General features: G+C 40.9%; 1 protein-coding gene and 1 pseudogene across 3 annotated transcripts in view; both read right to left on the bottom strand.

Moving 5' to 3' along the window:
* Positions 1-26,917, bottom strand: part of PHLPP2 (PH domain and leucine rich repeat protein phosphatase 2) — a 75,301-nt gene that overhangs the window by 15,430 nt on the left and 32,954 nt on the right. The window contains exons 4-13 of one of the 3 annotated variants that reach the window (XM_032324375.1): positions 24,168-24,358; positions 17,927-18,052; positions 16,290-16,444; positions 14,094-14,240; positions 13,490-13,720; positions 12,112-12,314; positions 8,215-8,275; positions 4,946-5,041; positions 2,991-3,146; positions 190-390 (exon numbers count right to left, since the gene is read on the bottom strand). In XM_032324375.1, coding sequence (XP_032180266.1) covers positions 190-390; positions 2,991-3,146; positions 4,946-5,041; positions 8,215-8,275; positions 12,112-12,314; positions 13,490-13,720; positions 14,094-14,240; positions 16,290-16,444; positions 17,927-18,052; positions 24,168-24,358 — 1,567 coding nt within the window. The remainder of the gene's footprint in view (positions 1-189; positions 391-2,990; positions 3,147-4,945; positions 5,042-8,214; positions 8,276-12,111; positions 12,315-13,489; positions 13,721-14,093; positions 14,241-16,289; positions 16,445-17,926; positions 18,053-24,167; positions 24,359-26,917) is intronic. The other 2 variants (XM_032324377.1, XM_032324376.1) reach the window with 2 other exon arrangements.
* LOC116580393 lies at positions 14,857-14,984 on the bottom strand (annotated as a pseudogene).

The following is a 26,917-nucleotide window of genomic DNA, read 5'->3' as shown; positions in this document are numbered from 1 at the left end:
TCTACAACTTCTCTTGTTACTGATATTTAACAACTGGATACAGATTTTCTCATTCAACTAGTAGAAACACAGCACCAGAAAGTTGCTCAACACAAAGCAAGAGCCTCCAGTACGATAACTCTAAGGTAGACTGGCAAATCCAGATTTCACCCTAAGTGTCTGAAATGACCAGCGGGTACACTTGCTCACCTTGCAGGAAAGGTCTGTAGCTGGTTGTTGGCAAGATGCAGGATCCGCAGGTGCGGGTGGCCCACTAGAACAGGCACACACTGGTCTGTCAGGAGGTTGTTGGTCAGATAGAGCAGCTGCAGAGCACTCAGACTCTCCTCTCCAGTGCCAGCAGATGGCAAAGATTCCAGACTGTTTGCAGATGCATTCAAGTATCTGAGACTGACACAACACACAGAAATCACCGTTTCCTTTAAGGCTATTTGTTACCATCATCCCATCTCACTGCGGGACACTGCTCCCAAACTTCTGACACAAGTCAATTCCTCCAGGGTTTTTTTCTAATTGATTCTATCCACCGAACCAAAGTTCCTTTTATTCAACTCATGCAAGCCAAGCAGAGAGCAAAGAATTTAGGTTTGCTTATGTTCCCAGGCTTCTGCAGTGGCCTGATTCTAACCTAGTTTCATCTTTTACTGTCTGTTGTACACAGAAAAGGTGTTGTTGAATCTCATGTTTACAAATTTATCAATGGTGAAGACACCCTTCAGGGAAGTTTTGGTCTGATTTTAATAGGATCGTATTTATTTAGAAAATTCCCCGACAGTCCCCTAATGATGGGCTTATAGGCTGTTGGCACCTATTTGCAATTATAGGCATCATAATGAGCAACTTTGTGTCCTTATCTAATTATTTCTTTAGGCTATATTCCCAGAAGCAGAATTTATAGGGTCAAAAGATACATTCACCTTTAAGATTTGGGATATATGCATTGTCAAACTGAGCTCCAGAAAAGCTTTATCAAGTTATACCTTCCACAAGAAGGATATAAGAAAGTCAGTTTGCTCAATCCTTTGTCATCACTGAGTATCATAATTCATTTTAATCTCCACCAATCTAACAGATAACATATGGTATGATTTTTTTAAAAATTTGCCTAGCATGGTGTTTGATATATACAGAACATGCTTAATAAAAGACAGCTATTATTGTTAACCTTGTTGTGTGTTAAGTCTTCTTCATATTATGTGATTCACATCCCTAATTAGCTTTTTAGCTATTGAGGGTACTGTTAATATGTGTATGTCTTTATATGTCCCGAAAATGCTCTGTGCAGAGTTAGTATTAAATTAATATCATTGACAGTTTGCTATAGCTACTAAGTAGCTTCCTTACTACAGATTCTAAGGCTGTAAACTAATTTTATTCAGACTGTCATTAGAACTAAATGCAACGGGGAGGAAAAAAAAAAAAAAAAGAACTAAATGCTGTGGGGCGCCCAGCTGGCTGTGGCATGTGCGATTCTTGATCCTGGGGCTGTGGGTTCAAGATCCATGTTAGGTGTAGAGATTGCTTAACAATAAAAACTTGAACAACAACAACAATCACAACAGCAACAACAAAGAGGGCACCTGGGTGGCTCAGTCAGTTAAGCATCTGACTCTTGATATTGGGGTTGTGGGTTTAATCCCCACATTGGGTACAGAAATTCCTTAATAATAAAATCTTAAAAAAAAAAAAAAAAGAGGGTGACTCAAGTCAAGTTAAGCATCCAACTCTTGATTTTAGCTCAAGTCATGATCTCAGGGTTGTAAGATCAAGCCCTGTGATGGGCTTATGCTGGGCACGGAGCCTGCTCAAGATTCTCTTTCCCTCTACCCTTCCTCCTCTTGCTAAAAAAGAAAAGACCGGGCACCTGGGTGGCTCAGTGGGTTAAAGCCTCTGCCTTTGGCTCAGGTCACGATCTCAGGGTCCTGGGATCGAGCCCCACATTGGGTTCTCTGCTCGGCGGGGAGCCTGCTTTCCCCCCAACTCCACCACCTGCCTCTCTGCCTACTTGTGATCTCTCTCTATGTGTCAAATAAATAAACAAAATCTTAAAAAAAAAAAAGAGCTAAATGCAGTGTTATGCATTACTAACAAATATTTATTAATTAACAAATTAAATGTTACTGCAGTAAAATCCCATATAAGCTTTCCAAAAAGAAAATGCCCTCAAATATTTTATAGAATTTCCAAAGATTTTTTTTGACGAAAATCCAAACAAGTATATTATACATTTACAAATACATAAACTGCCAAAGATAAGCCAGACACTTGTGAGCTAAACGCTTTTCATATGTATCCTATAGCTTTATGTTAAATTACTAATGCTCATCTCTGTTTTCTCGATCTCTAAACTAAAGACAATAGAGCAGAAGACTATAATTAAAATGAGTTTTCACTTAATGGTAACATATGCATAAAATAAACCTGATTATAGGAAGTAATAGGAAGACACACTATCTACTTGTTAATTTACAATGAAAACCCAAAAAAACACCTTTTGGAACAAAGTTACCTTTAAATGCACAGTTTTCAAAGTAGGTAGTAAAAAAGCACTGCACATTAAGAATATAACTTGATGATAGCTTGGTAAAGCAAGAAGCAAAAACTAAATTAACTTTATTGATATGTTCTTTTCTCCCATATGCAAAAGCTGAAAATTGCCCAAGAAAGCTTTATCAGAATGCTGTAATTTTTCTTTAAGAGGTCATAAATGTATTCATTTTCGGAGATGAAAGCCTGTTTGAAATTTCCCAAGCTGCTTGAAATTGTTTGCAACACTAAAACTTCTTCACCATTTGATGGTTATTTCAACTCCTGAGTTAAAGAATACATGCCATGTTTCATTTACTATAAATTACTCATATAAGTCAATCCCCACCTATAGTTGGACCACATGGCAACCACTGTAAATAGAGTTCCAAAGGTCACGCCAATGACAATTCAATACTGTTTGTATTGATGACTCTCTTTTCAATAAACGCTGTGGCACTTACTTTAAGGCCTTGGAGAAGAGCGTATCTGGCAGCCTGGTGAGCAGGTTATGCTGAATATCCAGCGCCTCCAAAGGGATGTGCTCCGCCAGCACCGGGAGGCTCTGCACCTGGTTGTGCCCCACCATTAGCTTTCTGAGACTCAAGCTACTAAGGATTCTAAGGGCAACAGTACAAAGAAACAAATGAAAATCTTTCTTAAATCACAGTTTCTGAGTATACCGTTGGCCATCTCCCTGAAATCAGTAAACTAATAGATGCCAATTCTAGACAGTCTCCTCACTGGCAAGCACCTGAGCCAAAAGGACGGCCACAAGCATATGCTTACCCACCACCCACCAGCAAGTCATTTTAAGGTCATTTTGGAAAAAGGTGACTTAATGAAAGCAAACAACACAGATCTAAACAAACAAACAAAAGCAATTTCTAGAATAAATTGATTCATATTTTAAGTCTAGACAGCACCAAAATTCAGTGAGTTTATTAACACAGTTTATTCTTGAACATCATGGATTTGAATTGCATAGATCCATTTATGTACAGATTTTTTTAAATAAAGGCAACAGAGTACTGTAAATGTATTTTCTATTCCTCATGATTTTCTTGAACGAGGTTTTCTTTTCTCTAGCTTACTTTAAGAATAGAGTATAAGATACATATAACATACAAAACACAACTGTTTATGTGATCAGTAAGGCTTCCGGTCAACAGTAGGCTCTGATTTTTGGGGGGGTGGGGAGTCAAAAGTTACATGTGGATTTTCAACTAAGCAGGGTCCAGGACCCATAACCTCCACACTGTTCAAAGGTCAACTGTAACTGAATGTAATAAATAAAAACATTTATTATAACAAAAACTACTACTTATTTAGAGTTTAAAATGTGCCAAGCCAATTTAACTATTAAGTTCAGAAGGGTTAAGGGACTTTGATTTCCCAAAGATCTCACACTGAATGTGGGAAATCGTATCGTCGGGACTAGAACTAAGGTCTGATTCCAAAGGCTGCGTTCACACCTACTATGCTGCAAGCCTCTAGTTTATTTTAAAGACTCCACTAGGTACAACTACAAATTTTACATCTCAGTGCTTCTGAATATTCCATTTCCTCATTCCTAGTATCTCCTCCTTTCCGGCTCCACATACAGAAATCTTACCATCTTGTAAAAAGGTCTTCCTGAATATGCAAATCTCTCATGAAGCATTCTCTAACCATTGAAAGTTGTGAATTTCTAAAACATTTGATTCATACAGCGTAATGATGAAGAGTGAGGGCTTCAGATTAAGAACAACTACACTCAAATGTCAGCTCCCATCATTTCCTCGTCAAGTGTGACCTTGGGCAAGCTACCGAACCGCTGCAGGCCCTTATTCCCTCATTTGTGCGATGAGAATAAGTGTCTATCTAATAACGTGGTTAAAGGATTAATAAGATAATAAAATTGAGATTCTTAGAATATTACTCAGCTCCTAATAACTTATCCAATACAAATGATCTATTATCATAATCAAGTCCCTGATCTATGCCAATAACTCCTGTTACATTTTATCACAGTTATCTGTGCACAAGTCACCCCAACTATCCACTTACCAGTTCCATGCAGGCCAACACTGTGCATTAGCCATCACTGTATTCCTTACCACACTTCACACTGCCCTGCACTCAGAAAGTACTCAATATTTAACAACAACAACAAAAAAGAATGAAAAACCTTTGAAAGGCAACCCAAAGGGCATCTGGGTGGCTCAGTCGATTAAGTGTCTGACTTTGGCTCTGGTTGTGATCCCAGGGTCCTGGGACGGAGGCCCAAGTCGAGTACACTGCTTGGGGAATCTGCTTCTCCCTCTGCCCCTCCCCTTCTGTCTCTCTCTCAAATAAATAAATAAAATCTTAAAAAAAAAAAAAAAAAGGGCAATCCAAACCTAGGAAAAGAATTACAGATGCATACAAACACACGTACCTCAAGGGAACCTCTGTCAGAAGATTATAGCTCACATCTAATATTTCCATCTTCTTTGCTTCACAGGCCCAGTCTGGGACACACTCTAGCAGGTTTCTACAGAAAATAATTAAAAGGCATCGCTGAAGATGACAAGTGGAACTCATTTCACTAGTCTGTAATATATCTGTTAACCAGCCTGTGAGTGCCTTGAGGGCAGAAGCACTCTCCCCAAAGCATCCCTAGCATGCCACCTGGAATATGGAAGGCACTCAATGAATGCTGCTGATAGGAAGAGAGAGACAAACACATGAACATGTATTATATTCCATCAATTATGCTACCTGTTCAAAGAAGACACTGAGGCTCCGAGCACCAAGGAAAGCACAGAGTAGAGAGATGGGCGAAGGTAAGACAATGAAATCAGTGGCATTCTAAACAAACTTTCAAAGATGAGTAGGATTTGCACAGGTAATAAATGACTGGAGGAGAAGAGAAGGAAAACTGTAGAGAAAATGAACCAAGTGAATACACAGGTGAGGAAGTGGGGACAGAAGGTAAGTGGTGGCAGAAGCTTCAAGTCATTTACAACGTGAGTCCAGGCCACCCAGCAGATAGTCAGCACAAGGAATTCTATGTTCAGATGATACTTAGCTTCGCAAAGGCTCAAAGAATCTACTGAAGGACAGATCACAGCATGAGGCAGGAAGAAGCAGATACTGCTACAACAGCCAAGCGAAGGGAGCACTCTGCCCGACGTGGATCAGGGCCAGCTCCCCCAAGACACATGACATCTGGGTTAGAATGTGAAGAATGTTGTACATTGACCCAAGATGACAAAGACATACTAAGCAAGAGGTGACAAAATGCGGTAGAGCAGCAAGAAGAAAAGAAAGGGCATGGTGTATGTGAGGAATAATCGGCAGTCTGGTGAGGCCAGCAGCAAATATGGAGCCAAGGGGGAGGAAACAAGCTGGAGAGATGTAAATCATGTCTAGAAGATTGTGACTTTATCCTGCAGGGACAGGAGGATCACTGAAGGGTCTGTAAGCAGTAGAAAGACACAGTCCGTGTTGTACCTTCAAGAGCTCACCCTGTGGCTACTCAGAGATCTGGCTGAGGTGCTTTTTTTTAGTAAAAGGAAGCTGCTACAGATTTCCAGACAAGACATGGTATGGGCCCAAGTGGGTGGTAAGACAAAAGGAAAGGAGGGGAGGGATTCCAGAAATATCTAAGAGACAAAAATCAAAGCAACTGGGAGATGAATTAGACATGGGAGTAGAGCAGAAGAATAAAAAATGATTTTCAGGCTTTTCATCTAGGGAGAAAAATCATATCCTGAGAAAGGACTGGTAGGCTACAAAAGAGGTTGGAAATATAAGTTGCAAGTGGTGTCCATCTGATAGGACTATCTTATGATAATCCCAAAAGCTGAAGCAGACATAAGACAACAAGCTAAGCTAGGGTTGGAGGAATGAATAAGGAGTTTCACTTGGCACATGTGTGAAGTACTTGTAGACGGGCAGGTCAAAAATCCCTAATGCGCAACTGGACACATGGATCTGAGGCTGGAAGGGGCCGGATAGGCAATCTAGGTGATGTTGACACCAACTGTAGCTGAACTCATAGAGTAAATGAGACTCTGTCGCATGAGAACGTAGCAGGCAAAGGCAGAGCCCATAAGGAACCTGTAAAAGGCTGGCTGAGGAAGAAGAGTGCGCAGGAGACAGGAGGGGTCGAAGCCGCATGAAAAATATCTGGTTGTATTAGCCAGCTGAGGAAAAAGCATGCTTGAAGAAAAGAGAGCAGGAATGACAGTGTCGACATAAAGTAGTTCCACATGAGAAGGCTGAAAGCAAGCTGTGACGGAATAAACGAATGGGAACCGAGGAAACTGAGCCAACAAATGAACATACTTACTGAGAAATTTGGACAAAAAGGAAATGTGAAGAATTAGGTAAGACCTAGAGGGGCTGCAAGTAGCTGTGTTTTTTAAGACAGACGAGGTGTGAGTGTGAGTGGATGGAGAAGAGGGAAGACCACGACCACACACGACGGGGGAGGAAGTGGTCTCACAGAGCCAGGTGTGGAGCAGGGGAGCGGCTGCTGGTCCGGGCCCGAGAGGCCGGCCTGGACTCGAACAGAGGAAAGAAGTGGAGAATGGATGTCAATCTACATGCCTTCAAGCGAGGTGGGAGGAAGCTGAGGGAGACGGCTTAAGATGATCTCGATTTTCCCAATCCAGTGAGGAGCTAAGCTCTGGAGCACAGGGGGGCAGAGCAGCGGAGGGAAGCCAAGCCACATGGAGCAGATGCCCAGGACACTGGAAGGACCCGACAAGAGAAAAGACTGATCAGCTCCAGCTGAGGTTGGAAACTGTGACTTTACAGTGATGTCCGTATGATTTTCTTTAGCGATGATCAAGCCCGGAAGAGAAGGTAAATCTTAGTATTGACCCATGCTGTGGTTTTGCTGAGAAGATATGACAGAAAGAAGGGGATGGAAAGGAATCTAGAACAACAGCTTAATAATAATGGTAACAAAGTAACAACAAAAAGAAACCTGGCTCTAAGAGTTACTATTTCCTGAAAGACTATTTTGTGCCAGGCACCATACAAATCTTCTGCATTTAGTATCTCATTTAATCTTTGACGCTAACCATATAGGACCCCGTCCACCTTCTGCCTGCTCTATCACTCCATGATCACAGCATTTAAGAAGCTACCCTGTAATTGTCTGTTTGGTTGTCAAACTCTCCACCAGACCATAAAACTCAACCACTGAATCCTGAATGCCCAACAGTGTTAAAAATGAAGGGAAGGAAGCATACCTCAGTTATATTTGTTCTTGACCATCAATAAAATATAATTGATATATAATTAATATTTCTCTGACCATCAGACCAACATGAGTCATAAGAATACCAAATAATTAAGAGAAGAAAAATTTTAAAATAAGTCACTAAAAATCAAGAATTATCTGATTTCAATCAGCAAAAAGGAAATCATTGCCACAAAGAAGATAAAAGATCTTCTTTGTTTGCACCTCATTCTAAATTCTCCAACTTTAAGAATAACTCACAGGCACCTTTCTGTTTCAAAAGGACCTTTCCTTGAAATAGGCGGTATGGCAATTAACAGTATTCCTCCTCTCATCCATTCTCCCCTCTCCAGGCTATCCCAAATTTCCATGTACTTAGATCTCTTATACCTCAAAACCACCAAAGTATCCACATCTATCTCTTAAACATTAAGAATCAAACAAACACCACTCTCATGCAACACACTCACCGGGAAAGTTCTAGAGAAGTGAGTTGACTGGGTACTGGATAGACATTCACTGCTGTCAGTCCTAATAAAGAAACAAACAGGTGTTAGTGACACTCTCCAAAGAAGAAAGTAACTGCGAGTAAACAAGGGCAAAGCGGCTCCGTGAGATCAGCAGGGAGAAAACTGATGTCATCTACTGAGAGGGAGTGAAGACAAAAACCTGGGTAACTTGCAATGACTAACTTTGACTACCTGATCCTGATCTTAAAACCAAATAAAACAACTAATAGAAGGATCCTGTGTACTGGTCTGAATTCACATTAGCTCAGGCAGTTGTTAAATGTCAACAGGGACTACTTAGCTCTTAAACTTAAAAAAAAAATTAATAATTGGATTTTTACTGGCAATATTTTAACTTTTAAAGTAAAACATAAATACAGTAAACTGCAACAATCTTAAGTGTATAGATCAACGAATTTTTACAAACAGAACCCAATGGGGTAACCAGTACCCAGATCAAGAAACAGCACCTTACCAGCTGCCCCCAAGATCCCAGCTAAGGTCACTCCCCAGCTGGGCAACCCTACCCTGACTCCAAATACCACAGATCATTTTTACGTATCCATATAAATACACACAGTCTGCATAATTTTCTGTCTGGCTTTATTTCCTCCACATCGTGACTGGGAGATTTGGTGCTATTACTACATATGGCTGTAGTTCACTCATTCTCAGGGCCATATCAAATTTTTTATGTAAGTATACCACAAATTATTTAACCGTTTTAGAGTTGGTAGGCATTGAAATCTTTTACAGTTTGGGGTCACTATGAAATTATGAATACTGCTTCCATGAACATTTTTATCCATGTCTTTTGTGGACACAGACATACCAGCATTTATGCTGGTATAAGATAGGAGAGCAAGAGAGAGAGTAGACAATTCTTTGGTTTTCCAAAGTGGTTGCACTGATTTACACCCACAACAGCAGATGCTGGCATTTTCAGTCTTTTCTGTTCTAGTCACTCTGGTAGGTGAGGAGCAGTGTCACGCTGGGGTTTCAATTTGCATATCCGTGATGGCCAGTGAGGCTGAGTGCCTTTTCCTTTTCCTAAGGGAACTTGGATAACCTCTTTTGCAAAGCTGAGTTCTTTACTTTTTTTTTTTTTTTTTTTAAAGATTTTATTTATTTGACAGACAGAGATCACAAGTAGGCAGAGAGGCAGGCAGAGAGAGAGGAGGAAGCAGGCTCCCCGCAGAGCAGAGAGCCCTATGCGGGGCTCGATCCCAGGACACTGGGATCATGACCTGAGCCGAAGGCAGAGGCTTTAACCCACTGAGCCACCCCGGTGCCCCGAGTTCTTTACTTTTGAGGCATCAGAACTGCAAGTGTTGGTATAAATTCTTCCAGGTTGTAGAACTTAAGGGTTCCTTAAGTTCCTTAAGTTGCTAACTTCAAGCAAGCCACATTTAGTAGGGCACCGTGAGAGAAAAATCAGTCCCTAAGTGTACATCAATGAGTCCTTTTCCAGCAGGGCCACTCATTCAGATTCTCTAGATACATTGAGAATATAGAATGGGCCTGAAAACAAGTATTTACATGACAAAAGACAGACTATCATCTCACAGTAATATCTATAAACAGCACAAGTGGACACTCATCAGCTGTGACACTGTTTGGACCTAAGCTATTAATCTAAGCTTCAATTTGAAACTTCTCTAGCATGATAAAGGAAATGAAAAGAGAAGTCCTTATCTTTTATCCTAAAAATGTATTTTAAAAATTCAGAAAAGAGAATAATGAACAGTCATCCACCCACTATCCAGTTTTTAATGGATCTTCACATTCTGCCTTATATACAGACTTTTCAAAGAATTAAAATACTGCACATACCAAGAGGTAAACATCATTTTGAATAGGATTTTTCTCTCTCCTACGGGTACTTTTATACTGTTATGGCATACATATAGCTAAGGAAACAACATTTCTGTGTGTCTGAAAATCTGATAACAACTATCTTAGTATAAATATAATCATGCTTTTCTTCCCCCCCCTCAAATAACGTTTCTAAGATTTGCCCAGATTAACACAGAGAGCTTCAGGGCATTCATTTCCATTGCTGTGCAACATTCTATTGTATAAATAGTCTTCCTATCAATAGTCATTTTTTTTTCCTTACTTTTTTTTTCACCATAAGGAACATCACCTTATGCACATGTGAGGACTTCCGGGAGATATCCCAAATGGAGAAACTGTCAGAATATGGGCTACATGCATCTTTGACTTCTTTTAACACTGTCTAATTGCTCTCCCAAGGGGTTTTACCAAATGACTCTCTCACTGACAATGTGTGAGAGCTGCTTCTCCACATCTTCAAAGCACTTCGCAGTATTTTTTTTTAACTTGTTGAGTATACAATGGCATTATCAAAATTTGCACTCTTTGATAGTGATACTCAACATTTTCCCCCATCCCTTCCTTAGTACAGAAAAAGTGATTATAATTTCCTTGGTAAAGAAAACTCCATAAAAAGAATGGCCCCAACAAATATGGGGTCTTTTACACCTAAAAATATTCCTGGAGCAAATCACTATTGAAGTGAGTGGCTTCTCATTCTAGAACTGAAGCAGCACAAAGTTTTAGACTAGAGATGGGCAAAAGTAAAGGACTAAGCCTGTGACAAATATTTTAGGCTTTGCAGGCATGCCAGTCTCACTTACAGCAACTTCATTCTGCCACTGTCTCGTGAGACCAGTAACCTGTAAACAAATTGACAGTGGACATGTTCCAACCAAAGTCTATTCACTGAGATTTGAATTTCATAGAACCTTCCAAATCAAAATTACTCTTTTGATCTCTTTTTTTTTTTTTTAAAGATTTTATTTATTTATTTGACAGAGAGAAATCACAAGTAGTCAGAGAGGCAGGCAGAGAGAGAGAGAGGGAAGCAGGCTCCCCGCTGAGCAGAGAGCCCGATGTGGGACTCGATCCCAGGACCCTGAGATCATGACCTGAGCCGAAGGCAGCGGCTTAACCCACTGAGCCACCCAGGCGCCCCATACTCTTTTGATCTCTTAACCCTGCCACTAAAAAATGTATAAAACCCCTTCCTCGTGGGCCCTATAGAAACAGGTGGTGGCCAGATCTAGCCCCTGGGCTGTAGTTTGTCAACACTTTTTCTAGCCTATTATTGATACTCTATTTTGAACATGCTTGCCCACCCTCCTACCCCTCGTTATTTTGCAAAATGCCCATTATACTTCCTTAGTGAATATCCAAGTATCCTGCAATGCCTTTTTACGCATATCTCAACCACTTAAGTGTTGACAGCAAACTTGAAAGACAAAGCTGGTCTCCACGAACCTCAAACTATACTTTGCAGAGTGGTTGAGCAACAGCACAGATGCCACTGTTCTTAGAAAACTCAGATGAGGGGTGCCTGGGTGGCTCAGTCATTAGCATCTGCCTTTGGCTTGAGTCCTAGTCCCCAAATCCTGAGATCAAGTCCCATGTTGGGCTCCCTGCTCAGCAGGCAGCCTGCTTCTCCCTCTCCCACGCCCTCTGTTGTGCTCCCTCTTTCACTGTGACTCTCTCTGTCAAATAAATAAATAAAATCTTGGGAGGCCTGGGTGGCTCAGTCAGTCAAGCACTTGCTTTCAGCTCGGGTCATGATCCTGGGATCCTGAAATTGAGTCCTGCATGGGCTCCCTGCTCAGTGGGGAGTCTACTTCTCCCTCTGCCTGATGCTCCCCCTGCTTGTCCCCTCTCTCAATCTCTCTGTCAAATAAATAAATAAAATCTTTGAAAATAAAAAAATTAATAAAATCTTAATAAAAGAGGAAAAAATATATATATAAAAAGAAAAAACTCAGACATGATCTCCATGAGAAAAAACAGGAGGCTGGCTGGAGAACTCACTGTTGGAACTGGCGTAGAGCGTTCGGAGGGAGAAGCCACTGAGCGTCAGCTCTCGCAGCTGGTTCCGTTCACAGTGCAGCTGCTCCAAGCTACACAAGGAGCTAAGATCTAAGTCAGACAGTTGATTGTCCCGCAGATCCATATGAGTGATGTACTTATTTCCCTCCAGATTTTCCGTAACCACAGTTTTCAAATGGTTCATCCTTAAATATTCAGAAATAAGGAAATCATTAGAAATAAATTCTACTAAATGTGCTTACCAAAATAAAAATAAGAGAAGTATTATCCCTTTCTCTTTCCTAAACAACTCAAAAAGTTAACTACTTGTTTCATTTTGCACAGACAGATGTACCCTGAATTCTCTATTTATAAACTTAAACGACCCAGACTTGCAAAAACATATACAAGTTAAAGAGAAAGGGAAAAGGGACCACGCTTACAAATCATTAAAACCTTAGTGAAGTTACGCAGGGATGAAGAAGCAGGCCAAAGGAAAAAGAAGAGGAACATAACTTTCAGGTTAGTGAGAAACAAAGCAGTCGTGGTGTACCATGTAGAAAACAAGAGGAAGCAGCCACACTTTCTCTCGGGGCTCTGCCTATTCCTCCTTGTAGTAAGATTCACATCACATTAATTATAGCAGAGGAAAATAATCTGTATCTATATGGAATAGTTCAAGGGTGAATTACAGAAAATGGCTTCTTAGTTCTCTTCTATGTAGAGAACACACAGACATGTTCTCATTTCCTTGTATTTCAATAAATTTTTGTGTTACTATTTCTTTACAAGGGACATCAATGGCTTAGTGTAAATGAAAGTACATTTACACTATGCATATGTGTCTTTTATATGTACGTGTCTTTTACCAGCTTCCTTTAGGAAAATATTATAGCTAGAAAATAAACCTACAAAAAAACTGACAGGAAGACCTTTAACATTTTAATTTTAATACAATGGATATTAAGAAGAAGCCCAATGATTCAACAGAAAAATGGTCAAGTGTAAGGAAAAATACAAACTACCAATTAGCATATTAAAAAGATGCTCAACCTCACTCATAAATGCTATTTAAAGAATTAAGTACTATTCTCTCCTACTACACTGACAGTAAGGAAAAAGACTGCTAAAATCTAACACTGACAAGGACATGAAGAAGTGGGCTGCTGAAAGGGTAAGTCAGAACAACCTGTGCCAAAGGTACCGTGAAAGTATCGTGTGGTACACCCAACTCACTCATAATCTCTCCGCTACTGAGCGAAAAATGAAGCTTTACTATAGTTTGGACAACAGACACTGTCCTAAAATCCTGATGTTTTGCAGAAGTGTTCATACAGAGCAAACATAAGAAAGCATCCGAGATCCCTCTGAACGGCCTCACCTGAAATCCACGTGTCTGATATGGCTCATCCTGCTCAGAACCCCAAGCTTTAGGACTTCCAGGCGATTTCCCGCCATAACCACTTTATCTAACATACTGAGTTTCTCATAAACCTCTGGAATTTGACTGAAGTTGTTAAAGGAAATTCCCAGGGAAGAAAGCTGTTGCAGATTTCCCAATTCTTCTGGTAAAGTCGTCAGAAAGTTGCCATCAAGACAGAGGGTTTGAAGACTGTAGTAAGAAAACAAAGAACAGACTTTAGGAAAGGTTTTAACAGGAATGGATAGCACTAGAGGGATATATTCTGACTGTATCACTAATTTATTATGAATCCAATACAATAAAATACACCACCTATGGAGACTCAATGACCCACATAACTGCCATGGACGGTCCCTCCAACATCAAAAATAGAGCTTCTGCTGTTGAAACTGAGGGGCTAAAGAGTTGCCCCTGCAAGCTAGTAACAGCTGCTGTCTAGAATCCTCATAATTACATGATTTACTTCACTGCCAGAGCTCATGTGACTACCTTCACTCCGAATGCCAGACAAGCTCCTTATGCTGCCAGTAAAAAACGAGTCTAGCAAAAGTCAGATACTCACTTTAGCAGACTGCCAATCTGACTCGGCAGGTCATGAATTCCGTTACAGGAGAGGTTGAGCTCAGTGAGGGTAGAAATCTCACATAACAATACAGGAAACAAACCAAGTTTATTATGGGACAAGTTTAGGCCCTTCAGCTGAGAAAATCTAAAAAGCAAACATACAAATTACAGTAATGAATGAAAAAGCCATCTGTTTTAAATGTCCACAGCAGAATCTGTTCCACAAATATCTACCGAGTACTCACTACATGCCAAATATCGTGCACAGCACAGAACGCTGAGATGCCTAATCCCAGCTCCATACCAACAAGGAACTCAGGTCTAGGGCCATGGAAGTTCCTTTCCCTTCTCCTTAAAAAGGTACAAAATCTTGGCGAGCCCATGCTGGTGTAAGTATTTTATATCAAGTCATACTGATATGCTTGAAATCTCTTCCTTTATCAAATTTCCATATGCAATATAAAAAACCTTGTAACAATTCACCAACTCATGGACACAGGAAGAGCTAATGAAAACGCACATCAAATCTCATTATAAAAGCAACGTTTTACATATTGAAATTATATTGACTCAGATGTCACTTGAAATGAATGGGCCACTTAAAACTTACAAATGCGAATGTGATATGGAGTCTGACTGCAATACGATCTGATAATAATTTTCAGTGCTTCTGTTTTGTTCCTAGAAGTGCAAGTATCTACACTATCTTACCCAGAGACTGTATCATCACTCACTGGATCCACAGGCATCACTCAGGCAATTCTACTCAGAAGGATTAATGATTTTATTAGTGTAGGGGTAAGCCTGACGTGGTGCTCTCCACAATGATGGTCTGTATCACCTGCTCCTAGTAACAAACTATAGAAATGATCCCTGAAAGTATAGTCTTTATATCACCTGCTCCTAGACTGGAGTCTGGTACTTCACTTTAATGCTCCTCTTTCAAATTTTCAACTTTTGATTTCCAATTGTCCTGACCTTGAGTACTGATTGTTCCTTTGGCTTGGTGCCTTGACTTCAGAATTCCTAATGCTGCTCTCAAACTTCATTAACCCTATTTTCATAGTGACTGAGAAGAAAATACTAGAAACCCACTTCCTTAAAATTATTGCTTCTGTAGTTTTTACATACTAATATAATTAAAACTATTATCTCATTACAAGATAGAGGCTTGCTTATACCCAAAAAGCTTCGTAACACATCACACGGGATAAAAACCACAGTGCTTTCTCAAAATTATTCTAGAAATATTAAAGTAAAATATGCCATTTCAAGGAATATTATCTTTTTTTTTAAAAGATTTTATTCACTTATTTGAGAGAGCACGCACAAGCAAGAGAAAGCATGAATGGGGCAGGGGCAGACGAAGAGGGAAAGGAACAAGCAGACTCCCCGCTGAGTGGGGAGCCTGACACTGGGCTCAATCCCAGGTCCCTGGGATCATGACCTGAGCTGAAGTCAGACACTTAACAACTGAGCCACACAGATGCCCCACAATACGTATTATTTTTTTAATCACCACTTAGTTTAAATGCTTTAATTTCCAATTTCTTCCTTGTTCACTAGAAGCCCACACAATTACTTATAGTAGGTATTTATTCACTTCCACCCACTTTTAAAGGGTAGAGGGTTGGAAGGGGGAATATAGTCTAACAAAGAAACTGGGCCATAGTCCCTTAGAAGTAAAATGATTCCTTTATCAGAAGAGAGAGGTTTCACAGCTGTCAAAAAGCTTAGAAGCTAGCATTAGTGGGTACACAGGAAAGATAAAAGCCCCAACCTGAAAATGGAATTCTTGAAATTAGGCCTATTTCTTAAAGCTATTTAAGTTTGATACTTATGATTCAAAAACTTGCCATATACTCAATCTCCCAATTTATCCTGGCTTCAGATCATGCATCACTGTCAGTGACTTACGTAACAAGATTATTCAGATCAATGGCAGCTCAACATTGCCTCCGTAACAGAACAATTGCATCTATCCTCTTGCATGGAGGGGAAAGGTCGGGGGCAGGGGTGGTGGTGGTGTAAGAAAACTGTATGGATAAAAAATTTTACTTCCTCTTCTAAATGGAGGGGAAATTTTCAAAAATATATACAATGGTAAGCATGCTCACTTCCAGGTACAGATGACTAAGACGGTGATCATGATTTGGTTTGAATAAGTTAGTCGGGAAACCCATTCCTCACATACCTGTATAGAGTGTCAAGGCCCCCAGGTCTTTCCAACTGCATAAAATTATGTCGCAAATTGAGGTAGGTGATATCTTGACTGTAGAAGAGATGCTCAGGAACCTCCTCAAGGCTGTAACATGACAGGTCAACAGTGCTGATTCGCTGGGACACCACCTGAACAGGGTCAAGGAGAAGAGCCATCTGAGCTAGCACCAAATGTCTCTCACCCAGCATAGGAACGAATCATATTTACATAAAAAGGCACTGATTTTAAAAATGCGAAGTAGAAAAAGGTAATGAGATCCAATTAGTTATTTATAAAAACCAGTTCATTTTTGCTTTTTCTTAAAACCATAAACCATAAACTGCTTCAAAACACACAACAGTGTGTCTATAAGTAAAAAAAAAAAAAAAATTATAAAGACAGAAAGTTAACATTTCATACAAGAAGTTGAGATGATCCAAAATAACTATACAAAACTCTAACAGACAGGGTGAAATTTAAAGCCATGGCCTTTTGTATCCACACGGGCTTCGCTACTTACCAGAGCAGTTTCTTCATCTGTTGTGAGGATAAAATTAAATAACCCAGTACACAGCACACTAACTAGTATGCAAAAGGGGCTCAAAAAATATTAACTTCTCTTTATAAGGTCAAAAGAATGGAATAGCTACTTAAAATTGAAACTAGTTTTATTCAGAAGAGATTTTATTACAACTACAATGTATGTATAGAAAATTCAATAAAACCAAAACAAGTTTATATTTCTATAATAGAATGCTAATAAAAGATGGGTTGTGAAAATTGGTCTAAAAACCAAACAAAATGCCACTGGAAAAGTCACTCATGTTTTATGGCATCTCATTATACGAAAACCATCCTTTATGCAACTATTTAGCTCCACAAGAAAAATGTGCTAAAATTCTGCAAATAGCTAGAACAAGAGAATTTGGAAACTGCAACACAGTTTTAGAGCACTTCATCTTTAAAGACTAAAAAAGCAGAAATTATGCTGAAAAGCTAATTATCCTCAGCATACAGTAACAATACTTTGTGACAGGAGCACAGGTCACATCCCATGGTAAGTTCAAATTTAAAGTGGTTCATCACAGCTGTGCTAAATACATACAAGACCAAGAAGCACTAGGCTAGAAATTAGGGAACGGCACCATCTCTCATTCCTTCAAGGCCATATTCCTCTCACGAGATGGTAGAGGGCACCTGGGTGGCTCAGTCGTTAAGCAGCAGCCTCCGGCTCAGGTCATGATCTCAGGGTCCTGGGATTGAGGCCCACATCAGGCTCCCTGCTCAGGGGGAAGCCTGCTTCTCCCTCTGCCCCTCCTCCTGTTTGTGTTTCCCCCCTCTGTGTCTCTCTGCCAAATAAATAAATTCTTTAAGAAGGAAAACAAAAAGAGAGAGATGGTAGAGAGGTACATGCACCTGCAAACACTTCTGAAAGCTTTTTCTACTATACAAATAATAAGTCAAGGACCTGCTGGACTTTCATTCTTCCGTTCATTATATACTTAGAGGGGCCTAAAGTAAGATACATAAAAATTATAATTCACTCTCCTGGAGAGAGTTCAGTTTCAAATTACACCTCTCATGGGATTTTACAGTCCTATCCCACATCGGGACGTCCGACAGCTTATCACCTTGGATGCCTGTCGCTGCCATCTCTGGCACTCGGCCAGCGTCTCAAAGCTGACGTGATAGGTCTGAGCTTGGGCTCCGGCTGAGCTGAACGCCAGGGAGTGCTGCCGTCGCTTCACTTCTTCCACCTGAAGGGGAGGAGGGGCGAGAACCAGAACCAAGAGAAAAAATCCCAGTCAGAGAGCAAAGGACAACAAGACAAAGAACTCAATTTTCTAAAACAGGCAAAAGATTTGCATAGACATTTCTCCAAAGAAATGTACCTCAATAAAGCCGTTTAGAAAAAGCAAAGGAGTACTTCACTGAAGTATGTTGAAGGAATAGGACTCGGAGCATACTCCTACTTAAATCTATTTATTAATTCCTCTGTAAGTCACAACACAGTCCCCATTTGATAATTAAAGATTTGTTGCATGAATACATTCTACGGTTCTGCGCGCTGGGGGCAAGCCGGGGGAAAACACAGAGCCCCTGCCCTTAGTGTAATCTGTGTTTGAGAAGGGACAAACACTCTAACACCGAAATGGTGACAAAACGTAGCATAACACAATATAGTATATAATGAATAATATCAAGAAAAAGAAAGCAGGAAAAAAGCATGGCGAACAGGGTCGGTGATCTGAATTAAGAAAGGGCAGTCAGGGAAGGCCTCACTGAGGTAACACGTGAGCAAAGACCCTAAGGGGGTGCAGGCATGGGAACCTCCTAGGCGAGGAGCATTCCACATACAGGAACACCAAGTACAACTCGCTGCGATGCAGGGCTGCATGCCGTGTTTCAGAACAGGAGTCTCTGGACTGCGTGATAAGAGCCAAAGTCTCCACTGCAAAGGTAACCCAGTTCCAACCCTTTCCACCTACACTGGGGCACAATGGAGGTAGCCGTCTGCCTGCAAAAAGTGCCATGGCCTGCTTTTTGGAGTCCTCTCCTTTCTCACTAAGCCCTGGGCTAGCTCCCATTTTGACCCCCTCCAGGGCTAAAGTAGAAAGGGAAGACCAAAGGTTATTACTAGACAAGAATCATAATCTGATTTCACAGTCTCTGGGCCGAGGAGATTCTAAAGGGATGCTTTTCCACAATGGGTCCATTTAAGGGTTCTTTTGGTTACCCCCACCCCACCCCAAACAATGACAGTGTCTCACAGATCACTTGACCTCGCTAATGCATACTCTTCCAGCAGCTGACCACTCCCTCCTCAGACAGGAAAGAATCCTGTGGTCCACTGTCAGCCTATCCTCAAGGGAAGCTTATCTGACCCTCAAGATGGCCCTGCCAGGCAAGTTCTAAGAGAATCCACCCACTCATCCATCAGTCTACCCACTGGCTTTTCCTCTCTCAACCCATCTGGGTCACAAACTAACAAACCCAAGGAGACACAATGATCCCAATGCATGACCTAGGCTCTTAGGCTACCTGGCTGCTCTGGTGACAGACTCATTTCTGTCCTCAAGACTTCTTGGAGGAGGCAGGACACCAATCCACTATGCCCCTCTTACTGCAAGGGACCCATATTAAGCTCTCTTGAATCCTGCTGAAACTTCTTTCATTAGGCTTGAAGAAAAAGGCAGAAGTCATTCCCAGCTAGGAAGGCTGTAGGGATTCACAGCACAACAGCAATTCTCTTCAAAGCAATTCTCCCCCAAAATCCAACAACCCAATTCACATAGCTTTGATGAAGACGAAGTCTCTATAGTTATGGAACCACTTACATCTTTGTCTGACATCTCACTTTGATATGTCATAACTATTGAATCTTGGTGAGTCAGCTGGAAACTTCCAAATTATACTCGTAAATCATTAGGTTTCTAGTGCCAAGTAAAGACTGAATCGAATGGCAAAAACACAAAATACTTTAAGCAAAAAAGAATCATATTAAAAAGATCCCAATAAGGGGCACCTAGGTGGCTCTATCAGTCAAGCATCTGCCTTCAGCTTAGGTCATGATCTCAGGGTCCTGTGATGGGGCCCTACACTGGGCTTTGCGTTCAGTGGGGAGTCTGCTTGTCCCTCTCCCTCTCCCTCTTCCTCTGCTCATGCGTGTGCATGCTCCTCCTCTCAAATAAATAAAATCTTTTTAAAAAAAAATTTAATTATTTCTTTGACAGAGAGAAATACAGTGAGAAAGGGAACACAAACAGGGGGAGTAGGAGAGGGAGAAGCAGGCTTCCCGCAGAGCAGGGAGCCCAATGTGGGGTTCAATCTGAGGACCCCTGGATCATGACCTGAGCTAAAGGCAGATGCTTAACAACTGAGCTACCTAGGCAACCCTCAAATAAATGAAATCTTTTTAAAAAAATCAATAAAATTAAATAATATTTATAACACTCAACTGTGATCTCACAACAGGATCATTTTTTACTAGTAATAAATCATGCTAATGAATACATCAAAATAAAGGATCTTACTGAAATGAAAAACAGATATTAATGATTGTTTTAGAATAATCTTTTTAAAAAGATTTTATTTATTTAACAAAGAGAAAGCGAGAGAACACACATAAGGAGGGGGAGCAGCAGAGGGAGAGGGAGAAGCAGACTCCCCGCTGAGCAGAAAGCTGGATGTGGGACTCAATCCCAGGACCCTGAGATCATGACCTGAGCTGAAGGCAGATGCTTAACTGACTGAGCCACCCAGGCGCCCATGTTTTATTTTTTTATTTTATTATTTTTAAAGATTTTATTTATTTATTTGACAGACAGAGATCACACGTAGGCAAAGAGAGAGAGGAGGAAGCAGGCTCCCCACTAAGCAGAGAGCCTGATGCGGGGCTCGATCCCAGGACCCTGAGATCATGACCTGAGCCAAAGGCAGAGGCTTTAACCCACTGAGCCACCCAGGTGCCCCGCTCATGTTTTAGAATAAATTTTAAATATTTTACTATGGGGTATCTGACACAGAAAAATATACTCACAAGATGCCAAATACCGAGAAAGGTTTGTAAATCTGAAATTCTCTTTCTGCCTCTCCCTCTGCCCTCCACCTACCTCCACGCTTGCTGGCTTGAGCACTTGCTTGCTGTCTCTTTCTTTTTTTTTTTTTTTTAAAGATTTTATTATTTATTTGACAGAGAGAGAGATCACAAGTAGGCAGAGAGTCCAGCAGAGAGAGAAGGGGAAGCAGGCTCCCTGCTGAGCAGAGAGCCCGATGCGGGGCTCGATCCCACAACACTGAGATCAAGACCTGAGCTGAAGGCAGTGGCTTAATCCACTGAGCCACCCAGGCGCCCCGCTCTTTCTAAAATATATAAATAAATCTTAAAAAAAGAAAGAAAGAAAATAATGTTTTTGAGATTCATCCTCATTTTGGTGTATATCAGCAGTTCATTCCCTTTTACTGTTCAGTAGTAGTCCACTGTGTGGAATGTACCACATTTGTTTATTAATTCACCAGCAGTCAATGAATTTTGGGTTGTTTCTAGTTTTCGACAATTATAAATACAGCTGCTACGAACATTCATATAAAGCCTTTGTAAAGACAGATGTTCATTTCCCAATACCTAGGAGAAATGCTGGGTCATCCGATATGCATATGTTTCAGTTTATAAGAAATAAGAAAACTGTTTTCCAAAGTGACTGTACTCCCACCGATGATATGAGAGCATTCCAGTTGCTCCTCATCTTTGCTAAATTTGGTATTCATCAGTCTTTTGATTTTAGTCATCCTAGTGGTTTGCAGAATCTGTGATAGTGATTTGCATTTCCCTAATGACTCATGATGGTGAGAATCATCCTATGTACTGATTTGCCATCTGTAGCTCTTCACTGGTAAAAGAGCTGCTCAACCCTTCTGCCCAGTTTTTACTAGGTTATCTGCCTTTCTGTTGCTGTGTTGTAAAATTTCTTTATAAATTCTGGAGAGAAGTCCTTTGTTGCAGATAAGCTTTCATAAAAATGTTTTGTATGTTGTTAATATGACCACACCAATTCTCTTTTGGTAGCTATTTGACTAGCATGCTTTTCCCACCATCCACATTCAACCTTCTAAGTGTAGGGTCTCTTACAAACAGCAAGTACTGGGGGTATCTGGATGGTTTAGTAGGTTAAGTGTCTGCTCTCAGCTCAGGTCATGGTCCCAGGGTCCTGGGATTGGGCCCCACGTTGAGCTCCCTGCTCAGCTGGGAGCCGCTTGTCCCTCTCTCTCTGCCCCTCCCCCGCTCATGCTCTTTCTAACAAATAAATAAATAAATAAATAAATAAAATCTTATAAAATAAACAGCAAGTACTGGGATTTTAAATGACAACTTGTATCACAATTATGATTACTGATATATTTCTATATGTTTCTGTCAATATAATTTGTGATAATCTACCATGCCAATCATTTCGTTCATTTCTCTCTGCTCCTTTCCTAAGATCTTTTAGCACTACAGAATGTTTTATGTTTTCTTTCCCCTCTCTACTTTTAGTGGCTTTCCTTAAAATTTTTACACTCATACTTAAGGTTTTTCCTAATAAACTTAAACGTTATTTGGTATTTCTATTCTCTTATTCCATGGCTGTATCACATGTTACTTAACAGACATACCACTATATCTTAAATATCATTCAGGGCAGTTTGAGCTTTAAGAGGTTATATTCATATTTAAAATATTTTAAAAATTTCAACTTTTTAAAACCTATATATTAACTTTACTATCATATTTTGTCAATGTCTGCACTTATCATTATTTCTTATTTCTTACAACTTCCCTTTGAATGTCCTTTCCTTTGCTGTATTCTTTTCTCTTTTATTTTTGGTGGGGTTGGGGGGTGGAAAGGGCTGTCATTTTCTTTTAACCTGTTTTCTTCATTCTGTCCTTCAGCCCCCAAGACCAGAACCAGGTCTCACATCAGTAAGTGCTGGGCTGCTGTCCCCGGTTAAGAGTGGAGCGCGCACATTCATTCAGTGGGGACGTGTTCACTTCCTGGTCACAGGGCACATAACTAGTTCCTTCCACTTTTCTAGGACCACAGCGAGAAAAAGACTTGGTTCCAGTCAGTGGTTAACAGCTGTTTTGGGATGTTTTTTTGTTTGTTTGTTTTTTCTTTCCAGCTTTCCTTCAGGAGCAGAGTACCATTCGTCTCCTGCTTCAAGGAAGAAGCCTGGGCCAGGTTCTTCTTATGAGCAGAGGACTTTTAAACCCAAATACTTATAGGAGCTGAACTCCTGGGCTGCCACAACCTTTCAGGCCCAGAACCCAGCAGGCCCTCAGATTCAGACCCTCTCACAGCATCTATTGTACATTCCATAGCACAGCTATGTCTTTTTATATATTTACCTTTTGTATATATCTATTTTACTGATATTGCTATGCATCTGGGCCAGACTGGACATCTCAAAGCATGAATGCACTAAGTTATTTCATCTGGAAGTTCTCTAAAATTCAGACTGTTTTATGATACTCAAGATGGAAAATAAAGAAACAAAATGATGTACAGCTTCATATAAATATTAACATATACCTGTTTCTAGTCATCTGTCAGTCTGTTTTAAAGACTTGCAAATGAACTCCTGCCTAGGACAGGGAATTCTCCAGCACAAACCAGAAATGGTATGCCTCCACTCCCCTTGCTGCTGGAGAGGCGCTTGTGACCGCCCACGACTCTGAATTTAAGTCAAATGGGAAAAAAAGGAGAAGCTGGAAAGAATCTGTTTTGGGGATGGATGTGGCCGGAGGCTGCAGGAGGCAGCATTGTCGGTCTCCTCGGGTGTTATGGGGGCCCAGCAGGGGAGGCAGATGCATCATCAACAAATGGGTTCTGCAGCAGAATTTGGGGGTATGAACAGGCTTTGGACCTCCCAGAGAACCGGTGATATAAATAAACCTGCTTTATGCTTAGCCTGAGTAAAGCTGGGGTGCCTGGGTGGTTCAGTCAGTTAAACGTCTGACTTGGTTTCAGCTCAGGTCGTTATCTCATGGGTCATGAGATTGTAAAATCATGAGATCATGAAATCAAGCCCAATGCTGGGTTCCAAGCTCAGCAGGGAGTCTGCTGCTCTTCTCCCTATCCCTCTGCCCCTCCTCCTGCTTGCACACTCTCTCTCTCAAATAAATGAATCTTAAAAAAAAAAAAAAAAAAAAATTTAGCCTAAGTCGGTTTCTTCTGGTTAAAACTAAGAACTCTAAAAAGCAAACTTTGTAATGCAATCTTTAATAATGCTCATATTGGCTTCTTTAAAAAGATGTGGGGAAAATGCCAAAAATTAAATGTGATTTTAATTAAGATCAAACAAATGAAGAAAAGTCATTTTTATGAGTCTTACCTTTCCCCCAACCAGAGGCAAAATGTGCATCTTCCCAGTCTGACAATCCTTCACCGAGGAAACGATGAGGCACGTCCCACAGAGAACAACTAGGCGTTCAGCCCACTTATGCAGCTGGGTCTTTCCCTTGCGTACATTATAGATGCCAGACAGAAGGATTCGATCCAGATGATCCATCTGGCATGGTTTTTCTAAAAGAAAACAGGAGTCAGCATTCAGAAGTCACCATTCAAGTATATGAGACTCTTACAAGGAAGAAGAAAGTATTATGTGCCAATATTCAACAACCTCGTTTACAGATTTAAGTTACCAAGCAATACATGTATCATAAGCTATGATCTCAGTTCTAAAATGTTATCTATCACTTCAGTTTTACAATGGGGGTCCTGTGGATGTTGGGCTGGGGAGGAAGATTTTATTTTGGGTGCAATTGTTAATTCTTCTTCCAACACAGTCCTATCTCCGTGTACACAGAGAAAGGCAATCTGGCAAGTCATTTAGATCACAGACTTTAGGGCCTGGCATGCAAACCTGAGTTTGAATCCTGGTTCTGCCACTTTGCTTCTTTGAACTACTTAATATAATCACTGAGGTTGACTTTCCTCATTTATACAGTCTGGATCGTAATACTACTTATCTTTAGGGTTTTCTTTTTCAAAAATTAGCATAATTAATTTAAAGTCCTGAGCATACTTTTGGGTAACAAAAAGGAGTACTGAGTAAACGATAGCCACTTTTACAATGAGTCCATTCTAGATGGAAGAAATTAATAAGTATGGGAGCACACTAGTTCTGTACACATTACTCCATTCTCCAGTTCCTTGTGAGGAAGAGCTTATGGCCAATACTTCAATCAACTATCCCAATCTTGGTGGCAGAAGCTCCTACATGCATACAAGAGTTTCTTTCTTTTTGTACCTTCCCTCCCCATTAGAAGTCTTCCTAAGGCTGAGACACCGTGAATAAAACAGCACATTATGACAGAAGACAGATTCTTGATTAAAACACGGCTAACACCAGACTACACAAAAATGAACAGGAGCACCACTAGTATGAGGTGCTGCAAAGAGCAATCAGCTGGGAAGAGAGAAGACTGAATTATACTTGATATTGTCACAGGATTGATTATGGAACCTGGCCATCCTGCCGCCCTTTTAACTATGTATTTCCCACAGATGATCTGAGGAAATGGGTTAGATCACTTCAAAGCTTTAAAACTTTCTATTTGACACTAGCTCTGGGGGAGACCCATCCCTCCTTCTATTTGAGGCCAATCCTTGGATCTATATTCCAAACCCCACCTTTCTCGGGGAGTTTGGTTCTTCTCTCTTCTCACTCTTCAGCTCCACCCTCCTTACTGTTCCTGTCAAAGCTACAAGAGCATTCCCATTTTCTCGCGTGCCCTCTCGGTCTCAACTGTGGAATTTCTTTAGTTCAGTGACTCTCCGATTTGGGAGTGTCCAAGACTTACTATGTAAGTCCAGTTTAAAATGTGGGACGCTGACACCCACCCACAGAGAGTCTAATCCACAGGGCTTGGGATGGAACACAGGGAAATGCATTTATTTTAGAAAGATTTTATTTATTTATTTGACAGAGATCACAAGTAGTCAGAGAGGCAGGGAGAGAGAGAAGGGGAAGCAGGCTCACTGCTGAGCAGAGAGACCAACTTGGCGCTCGATCCCAGGACCCTGAGATCATGACCTGAGCAGGCAGAGGCTTAACCCACTGAGCCACCCAGGCACCCCCCCGGGGAAAATGTATTTTTTTTTTAAGATTTTATTTATTTATTTATTTGACAGAGAGATAGAGCACAAGTAGGCAGAGAGGCAGGCAGAGGAAGAAGGAAAAGCAGGCTCCCCACTGAGCAGGGAGCCCAACATGGGGCTCGATCCCAGGACCCTGGGATCATGACCTGAGCCGAAGGCAGATGCTTTAACCCACTGAGCAACCCAGGCACCCCGGGAAATGTATTTTTAACAACTATTCCAGGTAGTTTAAGTGCAGTTGGTCCACAAACTGTATTTTGAAAAATTGTAAGTTTACCCTTCAAGACTCTTTTGTTTTCATTTGTGCCTCTATATGAGCTATCTCTGCTACCTCACCTCCTATTTACTCAATTTTCTTCAGTCTGGCTTCCAGCCTTCAAACTGCCCTATTCATATGATGATCATGGCCCTCAGAATCCTATCTCCTGCCCCAATCTTCCCTTGGTTCTTTTTTTTTTTTTTTTTAAAGATTTAATTTATTTATTTGACAGAGAGAGATCACAAGTAGATGGAGAGGCAGGCAGAGAGAGAGAGAGAGAGAGAGAGAAGCAGGCTCCCTGCTGAGCAGAGAGCCCGATGTGGGACTCGATCCCAGGACCCTGAGACCATGACCTGAGCCGAAGGCAGCAGCTTTAACCCACTGAGCCACCCAGGCGCCCTCTTCCCTTGGTTCTAATCGCATATCTAATTGTCTGCTAGACGTATCCAAAAGATGTCCCCAACCACCTCAATTTCCAGTATCAGACTAGAAAGAAAATTATCTTTATTTGCAAACTACAAGATCTTGTATATAGAAAACCCTAAGTGAGCCACAAAAAAGATAATTAGAACCAATAAGTGAGTTCAGCAAAGCTACAGGATACAAATTTTTTTTTGAAGATTTTATTTATTTATTTGACAGATCACAAGTAGGCAGAGAGGCAGGCAGAGAGAGAGCCAGGGAAACAGGCTCCCCGCTGAGCAGAGAGCCCCATGTGCGGC

The sequence above is a fragment of the Mustela erminea genome, chromosome 19 (genome assembly GCF_009829155.1).
Source record: "Mustela erminea isolate mMusErm1 chromosome 19, mMusErm1.Pri, whole genome shotgun sequence".
NCBI classification, from domain to species: domain Eukaryota; kingdom Metazoa; phylum Chordata; class Mammalia; order Carnivora; family Mustelidae; genus Mustela; species Mustela erminea.
The sequence above is the reverse complement of the archived record's forward strand: the minus strand, read 5'-3'. Positions and strand labels throughout refer to the sequence as shown.